The following is a 16773-nucleotide window of genomic DNA, read 5'->3' on the forward strand; positions in this document are numbered from 1 at the left end:
TCTATCTATCTATCTATCTATCTATCTATCTATCTATCTATCTATCTATCTATCTATCTATCTATCTATCTATCTATCTATCTATCTATCTATCAGTCTGTGGTTGTTATGAGGTTTGTTCAGGATGGCAGCAGATGCTGTCATGGACACTGAACATGGTCAGCACAGAAGATACGTGAGCTCTCTGAAGTGCTGGCAGCTTTTTGAATACATGCTTTGCACTCAAGAGTTTGCTATAGGCTGTGACCAATGGCCCTTTGCCTCTGCACTCCACTTGAACAAAGAGTGAAGCTTCAATCACCATGTCTAAGCCACTTGACGTGACCAGACTCTATTGACAACAAAGACAGAAAAGGCTGTAACTGTGAAGCACAGGTAAAACCTGCTGAAATGCAACACATAATGAACATGGAAATAATTGGGCTTTCTCCTGCTTTTGGCTGTTTTATGTCTTATTGAAGAGTTTATAATGTCCAGACTTTATCACATCTCAGATATATTAAATAATGTGGAGAAAAAATGGCACTGATAAAGCATTTTGATTTCCCTCTGCACATATGAAATGGCTCTAAAGTATATTGCAGGCAGTTGTATTGGAATGGAGGCAGATTATAAAGCTCAGTGTTTGAAGTGCACAGCAGAGAAAATGCTGCCAAAGTAGCCACTGTCAGGCTACACTACACATTTACTCTTATCTCATGATTTATTTTTTTTATTTACTGTTCTTCCCCCTGCTGTAAATGTGGTTATATAATTTCACCCCTTTTTTCTTATCGATTTTCTCTTTTTAATATTTTATTTTTATCATGACTAATTTAGTCTCCATTGATTTTTTTCATGAAACACTTTAGAATACTGTTCCTTCATTAATAAAAAACTACACAGGAACAAATGTTTAATACAATATTAATATTCTACTATACTATGCTACTATACTATGAAACTACATTAATTTTCCTGAACTAATGCGAATAATGCATAATTAATTCTAAAGTGAAGATCATAGTAACCCACTCTAAAGTTGCTGCCTTAAATTTTTAAGTACAATCAACTTGGCTGTTTAAGTCATTTCAACTTAAATTAGGCCTACATTAAACTGACTTTAACACATTAGTTGAAACGTATAACTTGAAAATTGCTCAACTTATTTTGATGGGTTAAAGCAAAAACATATGTTGTCATAACTTATTGATAATTTTTTACAGTAATTACTCAAGTATTACCAAATCCTTCAGAAGTAATATCTATCTATCTATCTATCTATCTATCTATCTATCTATCTATCTATCTATCTATCTATCTATCTATCTATCTATCTATCTATCTATCTATCTATCTATCTATCTATCAGAAATCACCAATTCACATTAGGTTAAAATTGAGGGCCTACAGACACACTGAGGACAAGATTACAGACCAAGACAGGTTTCAAGAACGTATGCTCTTCAAAGAGCAAGACAAGAGAAAAAAAGACAGTAAAAAACAGAGGCAGTAGGAGGGGGTGAGTGTGGGAGGGGAGATGGAGAGTGAAGGACGAGTGTTAGTATGGAGAATTAACACTGGCATAACCACAGGAAAGGACGGAGCTGCCTGTCCAACTCCGGGGGACCTAACATTACGTCAGACAAGGGCCCCGGAATGAGCAGGACAATATTTTTTGAGGTAAGGCATCAAGTTAATTTACAAGATTACATGCTTTTTGTACAAACTTTAAACTATAGGTTTCGAGGTTTATTCATTTCTGTTTCTAACGAGTAAATAGCCTCATACATTCCCACAGAAACAATACAAAGAGGAGATCCTTCACTGTGTGTGGGTTTACCAGAAAATATATATATATATATTTGGGTTTGTTCATGAAATGAATTTGAACAAATCCATGATCTAATCATAAATATGAGTGACAGTAAAAGTGATTAAATATGTTAAATGTTTGGCTAATTAAAAACAATCAGCATTTTTTTAAGCTGAAAATGTGTCTTACGTCAGCCCTCAGATCCTCCAATCGGCTGTCATACTGTAAGAGCAAATTTGCTGTATGCTGGTTTGCTTTAATTTTACGCTTGCTGAACATAAACAAGTAAATATAATTTAGCACATAACTGACTGGCCTGTCATCTGAGGAGGATTAATGACCCTCTCATGCATTGCCACTGCCTATGTAAAACACCACCAGAGACTGCTGTGCTATTGATTAACACACACTCCATATAAACAACTTTAAAATCAAATGTACAGAAATCAAACATTTAAATGTAATGTACTGAACTGTTTTCTGTCAGCAAGATGGCAACGACAAAATCAAGGTTACAGAGTGGATACAGAATTATGTAATGTTTGAGCCTGGTACATTCCTCAACATTACTGCTGTATTTACAGTACTGGAGGATGGGTATAACAGAAGCAGGACGTCCTGTCAATAGCACTCAGAAATCCACAGTGGTTTTATTGATTACTCTGCCTGATTGAAAACAGGACAATTTTACTGCTTGGTCTTTATACACGAGTATTACGGAGAGTGAGTCATTTAGTTCACTAAAACTAAAGGCAGAGTGAAAATACTGTAAGTGTATGCGGAAATATCAAGAGTCCAGTCACTTCATATGAAAAAAAGTTTAAGAATGAGATAATAATTTTTTTATCAGATTCCAAACCACATTAGAATGTGCTATAAATCAAATTATATAATGTATGCGATAGTCTGAGCGATAATAGAGTGATGTTTGCTTTATTGAATATTTATATATTACTATTAATAAAATATTATTATTTTATTTTACTTACAAGGACACACTGCTCAAATTTTTATGTTAATGATAATTATGTTTTCACTGGAGATACTCTAGCTGCATTTCCAACAAAAACATGCTGTAGAAAGTGTAAGAGTTTAGAAAACTAATGAATTTAGACAAGTGTTCTGTAGAATAACTGCAACCACTCCATTGGGATTCTTACTTTAAGTTGAGCATTAGGCTAATCCTATGTGTCCATTAGAAGATTATTACTCTAGCCAGTATAAGAGCAGTTTCAGGGTGACAGCTCTGCTGAGCTCCACAATATATAGTGCTTTCAAGGCAAATTGCAGCAGACTCAACTCACAGTACTCTGTAGATCAACACTGACACCTTTTAATTAAGATTAAAAAGCCCCCCATACTGCAAAAAGATGCATCCCCGGAATACAGAGCTCAGACAGGTCGGAAACAGACGATGGAAGAGATTGTTGTTTTGGGGTGATGAAGTGAATTCATTGAGCTAGATCTGTCAAAACAGAAGCTCTGATCAATTAAACAGCGTCTGGACTGTGCCGCCCTCATTAGGTGCTCATCGGCTTCTGCGATAGCCTACACAAAAGCTGTGTCAGAATGAATTTGGATACTCACTTCACAGCAAGTTGCGATCACTCAAGGGGAGACGTGTTGCAAATTATTCCTTAAACTCCTCATTTTCTATTAATATGAAACTATGTAAACAGCTAAAGATTTGATTGCTTTTCTCAGTTGTCAGTTATGTGATGCATCTTTGAAGCATAAAAGTCTGGGAGAACTGATGGGCAGCTTCACCCTGAGGCCAGACCTTCACGAAATTAACTTGATTTATGTTGATTGAATGAAAAAAAAAAAAAGTAAGTATGCTTAACACAGTGTCTGTGCCATACAACTATAGACCTTATTCAGAGAAGCGCCATGACTGAAAGTGAGGCTGTGAGGGTACTTATAATTTTCCACAGCTCATGTTGTCAGGTGTTTGTTTGTTTTTTTATACTAAAATATCTTGGAAAGATATTTTTGCAGTGTTTTGTCAGCAGAACAATCCAAAAACACATTACATAACAACCCACTGAAGAGATGTATGTCTATCCCTCGCAGCCTCGCTTTCATTCCCGTTCAAAATCAAAGAAGGCACTGCTGTGAATAAGGTCTATTAAAGGGATAGTTCAATCAAAAATGAAAATTAGCCCATGATTTACTCACCCTACTCACTAAGTCATACTAGGTGTATATGCCATTCTTCTTTCAGACGGATACAATCGGAGTTCATTAAAAAATGTCCTGGCTCCTCCAAGCTTTATAATGACAGTGAATTGCTGTTTCTGTTTCTGAAGTTTGTGTAAGAAAAATATTCATATTTAACATGTTACAAAGTAAAATTTTAGCTTCTGGCCAAACGGCAATACGCAATCTACTTACGCCTAAAGCACAACTTACGCAACTTGTGATGTCGGAAGTAGCGCATTGCGTAAATATCAGCAGTAAGTCGCATTACTCGCATAAGTTGTGCTAGACTTAAGCGGAATCCGTATGTTCATTTGGCCGGAAGCTAGTTATTTTATTTTATAAAGTTTTAAATATGTATATTTTTCTTACACAAACGCATCACTTCGCTTCAGAAGGCCTTTATTAACCCCCCGGAGTCGCGTGAAGCACTTTTATGATGGATAGATGCACCTTTATGGACTTCAAAACAGAAACAGCAATTCAGTGCCATTGGAAGAGCCAGGACATTTTTTAATATAACTCCGATTGTATTCATCTGAAACAAGAATGTCATATACACCTAGGATGACTTGAGGGTGAGTAAATCATGGGCTAATTTTCATTTTTGGGTGAACTATCCCTTTAACCCAGCTGATATGACTCTAATCTTTCAGGTCGAAATTCTAGATTCAAACACCAAAGAACAGCTCTGTTTTCTTGACAAGGTAAGCAGATTTTACAACTAACAATCAATGACAGTGATTTCTGCACTCAGCTAAAACTTTCAGGTAAATTATTTTGTTTTGTTTTTAATGCAGGTTGATCCCCATTCAAGCATAGGTGACATTAAGATTTTGTTTCACAAGTCATGTAAGTTTTTTTCCCACAGTGGTATTGTATTATTGTAATTTTGCCTGTTAATTTATGATATAAGTCTCATTTTACCTCTGCTCTGCCTCGGGGTCCTCATCACTCTGTCGAGGTTTATTTAACAAGGAATTTATGGTGGGCAGTTCAAGTATTAGAAACAGAATGCACTCCTGAGGTGGAGCGGTTCAGTCGGTTACTCACCCTGTTGTTCTAATGCCTTATCAAAGTTTTTTCCGTATGCCCTTCTTATTCCACTTCGAATATACGACACGTGTCCGCATGGGATCATTCTGTAATATAATTATGCATCTTTAAAAAAAAAAAAAATCCTCGATTGACCAATCAGAATCAAGCGCGTGATGGACACTAAATTTATTTGAAAATATTAATTATGTAATGTGTAGGCTAATATGTTTAAAACAGACATGTTATATTTACATATCAATTATTCAATTATTTAGTGATTAACCTTAGCCTCTTTTTATGACAGCATTGTGCTGTAGATCTTAATATTTGATATACGATAAGTAGGCTATGTAATATTGTATGATTTTTCTGTCTTACTGTCAGATCCCAAATGGTATCCAGCTAGACAAGCCCTGAGGCTGGACCCCAGTGAGTATGAGGAACTCATAATACATAATTTATACATATATACAAAAACAAAAACATCCAGATGATATCCTTACAGTGGGGTTGTGTTTATACTACAGTATAGTATGGCTGTGGAATTCTGTATTTCATCCATAATTATAATCACATTCGTATTATATCCTTTTGCTTTTCTCACCTCTGTTTCTTTAAAGATAACCGAGAAAATATTTCAGGACAGACTTATTCCTTGGGTAGAAATGGAATCATACAAATTCTTTCATCTACTCCATTTCTACCAATTTCTAAAGCCATACATTGAATTGAGGGATATTATTCATTTATGCTGCTTTTAAAAACTGATCAGATGAAGGCAACTTAGTAGACAGGATGTTTCTCAGACATTGAACTCAGATGTCCCTTGATCTCTGTGTAGTGCTTTTGAAGGCATCATATTTCAGGTTTCAGAAAGCAAGACGAGTGCTATCTGTTGAGAGCTGCTTTGATGCAGCAAGACCAAAACCTATACTTACCCAAAACTTTAACACTAGCTGTGGCAAATCTAGTTCTGCATTTGTGGTTTTTAGAAGGAAAAGCACTGAGAGATGATGATGTACTGCAGAATCTTCCTGTTGGGACCTCAACGACCATGTATTTTAGAGACCTTGGCCCGCAACTGGGATGGACATTGGTAAGAGTGCTGTAGATTTGCAAAATGTAATTTTGACAGTATCAAACATATGATCTTTAAATACATAAATCCTCTGTAGGTTTTTTTGGCGGAGTGCATTGGTCCCCTTCTGATATATCTCCTCTTCTATGTCCGTGTCCCGCACATCTATAGCCACTATTACGCCTTCACCTCCAGCTCTCATTCTGTGGTCAGGTACATTCTTAAAAAAAAAAAAAAAAAAAAACACCTTTTGTGCTCCATTGATGAAATAAAGTCATATGGATTTTGAAAGCCATGAGTAAATAACACAATTTAAATTTTCTCTTTAGTTTGGCTTGTGCTTGTCACTCCTTTCACTATGTCAAGAGGCTAATTGAAATAATATTTGTGCATCGGTTTTCTCAAGGCACGATGCCTCTTAGAGCCATTGTAAGGGTGAGTGTTCGGTCACACTGGTCTGGTTTGCTACTGTAACAAATAAAAACTAGTCTGAGAAGTAATTTGTCACCCTTGTTTACTTCAGACACGGTAAAATGATCATTGAATACAGTTCAGACATTTTCTGAGCAATTTTACAAATTAAACAATACAATTATGATTATGTCAAATCCTCTGTTGATTGGTGATTCTCTGAATTCACAGAATTGTGCATATTACTGGGGTTTTGCAGCATGGTTAGCTTACTACATCAATCATCCTCTCTACACACCACCATGTGAGTACCAGAAGAGATAAAGGTATTTAATAGTCACTTCAGTTTGATACATTAAACATACCTTTATGTTTTACAGCGTACGGAGAGACACAGGTCAACTATGCACTAATTCTCTTTGTGGTACGTGATGTTTATGGTTTAATACACACCACATACAGTAGGTTACAGTGTGATCAAAAAAATCTGGTGCCACTTTAAAAATGTTATATAAGGATAAATGAACAAACATGATGTTGTTTGTGTTTCAGTTATGCGAGGCAGGTAATTTCTCCATCCACTGGTCATTGAACAGTTTAAAATGTGAAGGTGAGTGCATGTGTCAAATTTCGACTACTTTACAGCTTACGACCCCATGTATGATCCTATGTGTTGTTTTGTTTTGTTTAAAAGGTACAAAATGTCGGAGGTTCCCACATCCATCCAAAAACCCTTTTACATGGCTCTTTTTCTTTGTATCATGTCCCAACTACACATATGAGGTAACAGCAAAATAGTTGTAACTTTATTTCTACTACCTTTGCCTGACCCATCACATCTTTGGTTAAATTTTCCATCAGGTAGGTATTTGGGTGGGCCTGTCCATCATGACCCAGTGCGTTCCAGGTGAGTAACTGCAATCAAACAGCTGTCAGCTTTGTGATTCTGATATATCTGATATACACTGAGCTACTTTTTATTTTTTTCAGTGGCTCTCTTCACACTTGTAGGGTTCATTCAAATGACCATCTGGGCCAAAGGAAAACACAAAATTTACACCCAAGAGTTTAAGGACTACCCAAACCTCCGCATGCCAATCCTCCCCTTCATCCTCTGACATTCACATATACCAACGTCAGTTCAAAATGCAGAGACATTATGATTTTGGCTGAGAGAACTATGACACATCTGAACAGCTGCATGTAAATGAAGCTGATTTATGACACCCTCTGGGCAGGATTATGAAAGTTAAATTCTCTTCTCAAAAATATCTCACGGTTATCATGCAAGATGAGGTCGCACATTGTTGCACTTACAATGGTATGTCACTTGGAATTTGAAATGAGCAGATTTGTGGGACTTTGTGTTTACAGTATATTTGTGTTGGTTAAATCATTACACCAACCATTCATGTGCAATATACAGAACTCTACCTCTTTAAACCAACTACAACACAGGGAGACACTGAACTACATCAGGGAATTCAAAACTATATTTATATGAAAGGTTTTGGGTCAAATAAAAATAATTTGTTTTACCATTACCATTTCATTAACTGGTTTAAATGGTTATACAACCACAATACCATTAAACAAACATGTCTGGATTGTATTGAAAATAGTAATGTTTTCTCATTAATTCTTGAGAAGGTTCAAAGTGAGCGACAGCATACCGTTTTAATAGTATTATTTTGGTGAAATTTTACAAAAAGAGAAAGAAAATCAACTTTCTATAATTCCTTGCCTTATCAGCCATATCTAGTAACAAATACATTTTGTTACAAACATATAGTATTTAGTTCATTTACAGCAACTGTTTGTATGCTACTCTTTTCTAACTTGGCAAAAATTCTTAAATCTGTGACTTGCAATGTGTCACAATGCAATATGCATTTCAATAGCAATAGCCTTTGCAATAAAATCTATTGCATCATTTGATTTGTTTTTAAAACAAAATTCTTTGTAAAATAAAAGTGATATTAATAATAGATATCACTTTTGAGAATAATAAAGTGCTACAGTATTCATAAGACTAACTCGGTCCAGTTCCGTCTGTGTTTTGTTGTATTTTTTGATGCATTTCTATATAAAAAAAGGCCAATCAAAAAAGGTGCGCTAAGCTGTTACGGCGTAAACGATCAAAAGTCTCAAGTGTTTTGTAAAGAAGAAAAAAATCATCTCCTTTTCTTTAATGACTCTTTTGTGTGACCCTGCAAGATGACTCCAATTGACCGGCTCAGATGACCCTCTTCAAGCTATCAGGCTTTCGTTTTCACTGGAAAGACTCTCATGTCCCGCCGGGCACCGGCTGCCCTCGGGTGCAACACAATGGCATCATCTTCTCCGGATTGGTGCTTGGCGAAATTCACAAACACCTATAGGGAGTGAAACAAAGAGAGCGAGACTACATAAGGAGCCAAAATGCCCTTGTTCCAGTGCATTTGTCACACTCAGGTATGGAAGCAGATGGTGGTGGTCACAAGATGGATGGATGCTTGTGGCAATCTTCTGACCCTGAACTCGACTGTTCTATATTGCGCTTGTCTAGTTTGGGACGTCCTGTTTTAGAAGTAGGAGAGCGCATACACTGATAATAGATCTCTCTGTTTTGGACTACATGAAGGGAATCATACATTTTTCAAACTTAAATGTCTACCATATAGATATACTGTCAAATATTTTCAGTAGTTGTCATTTAATTGAAAATTTAAATGGTAAAGGTTTATCTAGGCCAACAGGATCATATGAAATACCTGGTCCAGTGTTGTCTGGGAAACCGAATAATCTTCAATATTCAGCATTTCCTTGTTGGCTAAGACGAGCTGGAAGATTTTGGCCAGAGAGGAAGAAGCGATCTCGTACTGTAGAGTATTATAGTGTTTCTCCCTCTGAATGCAGCCTGGAAATGTGCTCTCCATGAATGCTTCAGCCGGGTTCAGATCCGGGACTGTGCCTGCTTTGGCCGCCCTGATTTTCATGGTGACCACGTATCCATCACCAAATCTGCAGGGAAATGATTACAAGAGATGTTTCACAGAATAGCAATGCAAATAAATAAAAAACGATACAACTGCAGAAAGTGTGTAGCTGGAAATTTTCATGTGAATAAAATTTGTGATCTTACTTGTATTTGAGGTGCTGGATTGTGCCAAGACACTTAAACGTTCCGTTCACCATGATGGCCAGTCGTGTGCAGAGAGCTTCACATTCCTCCATACTGGAGGATTGTAAAAAGTAGGCTATGATATTATTGCCTATACCTATAGTATTTATAATTAGCATTATAAAATGCATGTGCTTTGTCGTGTTCTTGCCTGTGTGAGGTAAGGACCACGGCCCTGCCGCCCTGAATCACGCTCATGATGGAGTTCCAGAGGAACCTGCGAGAGTGAGGATCCATCCCTGTGGTTGGCTCGTCCTGGCACAGGAAAAACAACATGCTAGTAACGATGCTTATCATATTCTGAGATAATTCACAAAGAAAGGCTCTTACCAGGAGCAGAAGAGCTGGACAGCCAATCATTGCGATAGCTGTTGAGAGTTTACGCTTGTTTCCACCGCTGTATGTGCCGGCACTGCAGCCTGCATACTCAAATAAACCCAATTTCTGAATTCCCCATTCAGCCACCTGCATCAGAGGGAGATAGAAGTCTCTGACAGAAATCCCCAGAGAGAAATAAATAAGAAGAGATAAGAAAATGGAATATCGTCTCACTCTGCTGATCTCGGATTCCGGGACTCCTCTGAGTCGAGCGTATAAGTGCAGGTGTTCTCTTCCAGTTAGAAGATCATCGATGGCATCAAACTGAGGGCAGTAGCCCATGTTCTGGTGCACATCCAGGATGTTGGTCAGAATGCTGGAGCAACATAAGAAATCAAATTGATAAACAAAATCTAAATGAGTTTGTTGAGTAAAATGTGTCATTTTCCACATCACTAGCAGCACCCAACAAAATAGTAAAAATAATTGTTTTCAAACTGCTTTCCTAAAAAGTCCTACTGGGTGTTCTAGGTGGTTACTGGTGTAAAACTAGTTATTGTTGCAACAAAAAAAAATTTGTAAGACATGTTCCTGGATTAACATGTTAACATACCCATAACTTATCCCTAAAATCAGCAAATGATAGGTGATTAACACTGATGTAGAAGCACCTAACCTTACTTGTAAGCTTAAACTTGACATAAACTATAAACTCGTCCCTTAAATCTGATTGGTTGTTTGGAATATTGTTCCAGGATCAACAAAGATGTTGATCTAGAAACATGTTGTACTTGGTGAAATCACGTTCACCATCCTAGCCATATTTGTATTGTGTTAGCAGTCAAAAATATACCTTTACAATTAGCTAGTTAAACAAACCTGTAACCAGTCACAGCAGCTTCCCCTGAAGTGACATCTATGTCTCCTGTCAGCATTTTGAATGTGGTAGTTTTCCCAGCACCATTCACACCCAGAAGTCCAAAGCACTGTGGGGGGAAAAACAGTTCATGCAAAGCTCATGGAGCTTACAACGCAAAGACCAAATGCATCCATTTATTACCTCTCCTGGTGACACTCCTACACATATCCTGTCCACTGCTGGCCTGATCGTTCCCATGTACGTCTGTAGAGAGAGAAAATGCATTCATGATCTCTGTTGTGTGAAGCAATGCCCATCATGCACCACTGTGAGGTGGACAGACTTGCCTTTGATAGGTCTTTTATCTGGAGGATATCGCTAGGGCTTCCTCCTTTGTAAATCCTCTCTCTCTCCTTGGCCACATCCACATCTTCATCAGTTACTGGTGGCTTCTTAAAATCTGACATCCTGTTGAAAAAGATGGCTTATTTATACATATATATATGGAAACCACTGGATCTACTCAAGGCTGAATATATTTCTTCTCACCAGTGATCCAGGAAGAATCTGTACTGTATCAGAACATTCAGGATGAAATAGACGAACCCCTCTACTGCCATGAACGTCACATTCTTTCCCACAAAGTCCCAGCTGAAGGGATCCAGACTGAAGTCCTCACCTGAGACGCACATGCAATGTACAGTCCATGAACCTTACAAGAAGTGTCACCAACATTTACATTTTCAGAACCAACTATGAATTATAAAAACTCTATACATGTAGTTAAGTGTTGCTATGCGGTTGTTAGGGTGTTCTTGGTGGTTGCTGGTGCATTGTTATGCATTTGCTATGTTGCCAGGGTTTTGCAAGGGTGTTCTGGGTTGTTGCAAGGGTGTTGCCAGGCAGTTTCTAGGGTGTTAAGGCTGGTTGCTAGGGCATTGCTATGCAGTTGCTAGGGTGTTCTGGGTGGCTGCTAGTATGCTGTGATGCGGATCCTAGCGTGTTCTTGGTGGTTGCCAGGGTGTCCCCAGGATGTTCTGTGTGGTAGTTAGGGTGTTGCAAAGTGGCTTCTATAGTATTCTGGGTGATTGCTGGGGTGTCTTCAAGAAGTTTCCAGGGTGTTCTCGGTGGTTGCTTGTGTGTTCCCATGCTGAGTGGTTGCCAGGGTGTTGCTAAGCAGTTTCTATGGTGTTCTGACTGGTTGCTTGGGAATTTCTTTGTAGTTTCTAGGATGTTCTGGGTGGTTGGTTGCTAGTGAGTTGCTATGTGGTTGCTAAAGTGTTCTTGGTAGTTGCCAGGGTGATGCTAGGGTATTCTGGGATGTTGTTAGTGTGTTGCCAAGCAGTTTCTATGGTGATCTGAGTTGTTGCTCTGAGCGTTAGTCTCCCAAGTCCTTGCTTTTCTGGTCAATTAATGGCTCAGATGCCTTCTACAATGTAAGTCTTAGAGACTGCACATCTATTTTATCATCCGTCTAATCTCTTACAGAAGTCTCTAGTTACTTAGAGAGACATCTCCTAGCCTCTCTAGTAAGTCCTTGTCAATTTTGAGTAAGCAAGAGATCAGTTTGAGGAGATCTAGGAGATCAGTTTGAGCACGAAGCCACCTTTCCACTATCTCCGACATTCGCATGCGAGTCGGATTTCGCTCCTAGTGGCAGTCGCATGGAACTTTTCAAATTTCAAATTGAGTCTGTTCCATTTTGGCGATCTAAAACAATTGTAGCTTTGAATAGCCATCAGATGCAATGTGAATTTTCAATGAAGACACGGTTGGCAAATGTAAGGTGTTGTATTTCCATCATGTTGACATATAGATTGAAGCTCAGTGACTTTTATGGAGGTCAGATCACAGAGTCCAAACCTTGCCAGGGGCCAGGCAAGGGTTGCTTGCTGCAACCTCAATACGACCGACTGAAATGCAAGGTGGGGAAAGGAGCAGGACTCACCAAAGCGTGCATACACGTCCATCACGGCTTGGTTCATTGCCATGTCAATGAGCCCACGGCCCAAACAGAAGTGAGGAAAGACAAGTAGAGCTTTCTTCAGCACCTGGTTACACTTATACAGAGCCTATGCAAGTAGAGGATGAAATGAACTTTAACTTTACACTTGAACTTTCGGCCTAAATGACTATTGCATTTAGTCTGATTAAAATTGTAATGATAATATAAGTGGAAATTGGAGGGTTGTTTAAAAGCTAATAAATCATATTATTTTAGACTAAAATAATTTGAAGGCATGGGATGTTTCACCTCTGTACTGTCGAACAGGTCTAAGATAAACGTGATGGCACTGCTGTTGATGCCAATGAAGAGGTTGATGCAGGACAGAGAGACGTACGCTGTGCTGGGCACGTTAAACACATATGACATTGGATACATCATGGGAGTCACAGACCATCTATTTCACAGATGAGAAAAAAGACAGAGTAGTATATTTTAAAATATTCATACAGGTCAGATTTATGGACACTAAAGAAATAAAATCAGCATTTTTATCTTCAGATACAATTTCCACTTATTCCTTTGAATGCATGAAGCATTCTAATTCTGTCAAGATATGCCTGATTTATCAGAAACAACAAGATTTTGTCTTCAGAATAAGGGGTTTGTGCTGGGATGTCTGGATTGGATTCACACTAGAAGACTGAGTCTGAGAGACATTTGGCTTTCAATTGCACTGCCTGTGTTGATGTGATCAAGGGCCAAATAAACACACTGGGAAATGGCAACATGAATAAAACACTGACAAATCACCTTTCAAACCTTTCAGTTGGGTCTGACCCTTCATCTCTCAGACCGTGCTGTTAAGGGTACTACTGAGGGTGACCTTTTTCCACAGAATACTTTTTGATTTCAACCCACATATATAATAAGACAAACCTAATATACCTAGAAAGGCTGTTCTGCTAAAAGAAACGTAAAAGGATCAATAAAAGAAGACATTACCCATAAAGCATCAGCAGAGCTATCAGGGCTTGCAAGTTGCCAGGCGAGGTATAGCATTTTTTATCAAATGCAATAAAAATCCCCACAACCATTGCCGCGCTGACAGCATAGTTTATCTGAAACGACAGGACAACAGCAAAACTGAATTATAAGACCATTTTAGAAAACATTAGACAATGCTATAGAATAAATACACTTATAAAGAAACTTAATGGTCAAAACAACATGCTTATAGTTTATTAGTATTTAATTTATGATTTTCATTATTTTTACAGGGCTCAGCAATAAGGATGTAGTTGCAAATTGCGCTGCTTTGTCTCCAAGATAATGTTTTCTAGCTGGCTAACATTGGTTTTGTTGAAATTGCAAAAATGATTTGTGAGAGTCTGAAAGCATTAGCAAGAATACCAAACCAATAAATAATGTCTTGCATTATATGGCTTTTTTTTATTATTATTATTTTTTAGCAAAAGTGTCTTTGGAAATGTATGGCACTGTGTGTATACAGTAGCAGTATAATTTCCCGTTTATCTTTTTGTAAAAAAAAAATGATTTAAATAAAATTCAATGAACAAAAGAAATGTATATGTAAATGAGAAATGTAAATATTTCTAGCAATACATTTTTTTTGTCAATTAAAAATAATTTAATTTAATTAACAAAAGACATGGTAAAGAACATAACTTGATATTTAAAAAGAAATAATAATAATTTCAAGCAAATATAAAAATACATTGCTAACATTTTATTTTTTTTGTGAGGCCAGTGAACAAGTTGGCAAGTTATGGTAAAATGTACTGTCTTCATACTAACCATGTCCCAGAAGAAGTTAGCAGTCCAGTACACAATAGGACTGACCCCACTCACAAACTGCAGGTGTTTAGCCTGCGTCACTCTCTCCTGGATCAGATACAGCACAAAACTGGCCGGTACGAAGGACATGGCGAAGATCACGCAGATGGCAACCACTGCATCCACTGAGGTGGTCAGTCTGAGAGAATGAATAATTAAACAATACTTACATACACAGACGTTTTACATACTCAACTGAGACTGATTTGCAAGTAAAACAACTGTGTGAAATTCTGTCAGCATTACACTCACACTGTGACCTCCGACAGCTGTTCCTTGGTCAGGTTTAGTGGATGATTGATGGCTGTGATGCCGTACTCATTTAAATTGACACCAGGAGGCAGGTTGGCTCGAAGGATGGCGTTATTCGCCACGTTCATGAAGGCCACCATAGCGTGCCAGCCTTTGTTATTGAACCACACCTAGGGGAGATAACAAATGGGTTATTTATCTTGAATGGGACGAGCTCAGTAAACTGTGACAGGAAGTGAAGCTGAAAGAAATCTCACCTTGACATTGTTTTCAGTCTCCATATACCTCAAGAAAGTACCGAACTCCTGCAGAGCAAGCTTTGAGTATCTGCCCTGTAAATGATCACAACATGAACATAAAGTGAACCTTAAAACCCAGATTAAAACTATAAAATGTTAATGTATTAAAAACAAAAACTAAGAAGTTTTTTACAACCAAGAAGTGTCTAAATAAGTTTTTATACTTATATATATATATATATATATATATATATATATATATATATATATATATATATATATATATATATATATATATTAGGGCTGTCAAACGATTAATCGCGATTAATCGCATCCAAAATAAAAGTTTGTGTTTACATAATATATGTGTGTGTATGGAGTATAATTATTTTCTATATATAAATACACACACATGCATATATATTTAAGAAAAATGTGTTATTTATATATAAAATAATTATTTTTCATAATTTTGGATGCGATTAATCGCGATTAATCGTTTGACAGCCCTAATATATATATATATATATATATATATATATATATATATATATATTTATTTATTTATTTATTTATTTATTTATTTATTTATTTTATATATATATATTTTTTTTTTTTTTTTTTTTTTTAAGTAATCATTTTTTCATATTAAATGATTTAATATTTTCATTAAAAAAACAAAGCTACTCAAAGCCAAGTAGTAAATAAAAAATATTTTTATTTTTAAATTATGATTAAAAAATAATTCATTTTTTAATCATAATTTAAAAAATACAAATATTTTTTATTTACTTCTTAGCTTTGAGTAGCTTTTTTTTATTTTTATTATTATATGAAATATGATTACATCGAATTCACAATGAATATAATATGAAACATTTACCCCTGTAACATTAAGCAGACGTCCTATCTGAGCAGCTGCATTCTGAATGCTTTTAGGATCCACGTCGAGAACAGGAAGTCGCCCTCCGACAGAAATGCCACCATACCTGAAGGAAAGAGACCGCAAACTTTCATTCTTCCATACATTTAGATCATTGAACGCATCTATGTGTTCTCTAAGTGCCCACAAGATGGAGTCGTTGTATTTTCTACTCCATGTTTAAAACACCATTACCTTTGTTCATTTACCCAGTACTTGCTCTTCAAGCTGAAAGCAAAAACACAAATAAGATGAATTCCTTGAAACAATAGAGCTATTTAATGAACAATTTGTCATAAATGGGCCACAATACCTTGTCTGTATTAAAATTGGGTAAGTCTTCACCAAATAATCAGAGATGTTCCTTCCAGTCAGATCCATCAACATGTCACCAGTGGATTGAATCCTCTGAAATGCAGGAATCACATCATTATACAACATTTTAAGAAATTTGTAGTGTCATATCTATAGTCGAGAGACAGACCTGGGGAGGAGGAAGACCCCCAGCACCTTCTGGACACACAGGTAACATGGTGAGTGTTTTGGGCGTGCTGCACTGGCAGCTGGGAGACGGACTGATGTCTGTCCACTCAGGGTTATCCAGCATCTCAATGAGCGTCGGGTTCACCAGGGGCATCTCCCACTCAGTGGTTATGTTATTACATGGATAGTCTCTGTGGGAAACATAAATGGTCAC

At 37.1% G+C, this 16773-nt stretch overlaps 2 protein-coding genes across 2 annotated transcripts in view; one reads left to right on the forward strand and one right to left on the reverse strand.

Moving 5' to 3' along the window:
* Positions 1-1542: 1542 nt before the first annotated feature.
* Positions 1543-7639, forward strand: tecrl2a (trans-2,3-enoyl-CoA reductase-like 2a; the record flags this gene model as incomplete). Its single annotated transcript, XM_079862951.1, has 13 exons — positions 1543-1662; positions 4651-4701; positions 4795-4846; positions 5417-5461; positions 6025-6128; positions 6208-6323; positions 6440-6545; positions 6753-6825; positions 6902-6945; positions 7074-7131; positions 7216-7304; positions 7383-7428; positions 7512-7639. Exons 1-13 carry the CDS (start codon positions 1639-1641, stop codon positions 7637-7639), a joined length of 936 nt encoding a protein of 311 aa, XP_079719077.1. The 5' UTR covers positions 1543-1638.
* abca4a (ATP-binding cassette, sub-family A (ABC1), member 4a) overlaps positions 6610-16773 on the reverse strand; it is a 35770-nt gene continuing 25606 nt past the window's right edge. The window contains exons 32-51 of the mRNA XM_079862937.1: positions 16561-16750; positions 16390-16484; positions 16272-16304; positions 16038-16143; positions 15173-15247; positions 14916-15085; positions 14625-14802; positions 13812-13927; positions 13116-13263; positions 12810-12933; positions 11411-11540; positions 11209-11329; positions 11063-11125; positions 10882-10988; positions 10237-10378; positions 10015-10149; positions 9836-9939; positions 9646-9738; positions 9275-9524; positions 6610-8896 (exon numbers count right to left, since the gene is read on the reverse strand). Coding sequence (XP_079719063.1) covers positions 8780-8896; positions 9275-9524; positions 9646-9738; positions 9836-9939; positions 10015-10149; positions 10237-10378; positions 10882-10988; positions 11063-11125; positions 11209-11329; positions 11411-11540; positions 12810-12933; positions 13116-13263; positions 13812-13927; positions 14625-14802; positions 14916-15085; positions 15173-15247; positions 16038-16143; positions 16272-16304; positions 16390-16484; positions 16561-16750 — 2497 coding nt within the window. The 3' untranslated portion in view covers positions 6610-8779. The remainder of the gene's footprint in view (positions 8897-9274; positions 9525-9645; positions 9739-9835; positions 9940-10014; positions 10150-10236; positions 10379-10881; positions 10989-11062; positions 11126-11208; positions 11330-11410; positions 11541-12809; positions 12934-13115; positions 13264-13811; positions 13928-14624; positions 14803-14915; positions 15086-15172; positions 15248-16037; positions 16144-16271; positions 16305-16389; positions 16485-16560; positions 16751-16773) is intronic.

Source organism: Squalius cephalus (genome assembly GCF_949319135.1).
Source record: "Squalius cephalus genome assembly, chromosome: 25".
Classification (NCBI taxonomy): Eukaryota; Metazoa; Chordata; class Actinopteri; order Cypriniformes; family Leuciscidae; genus Squalius; species Squalius cephalus.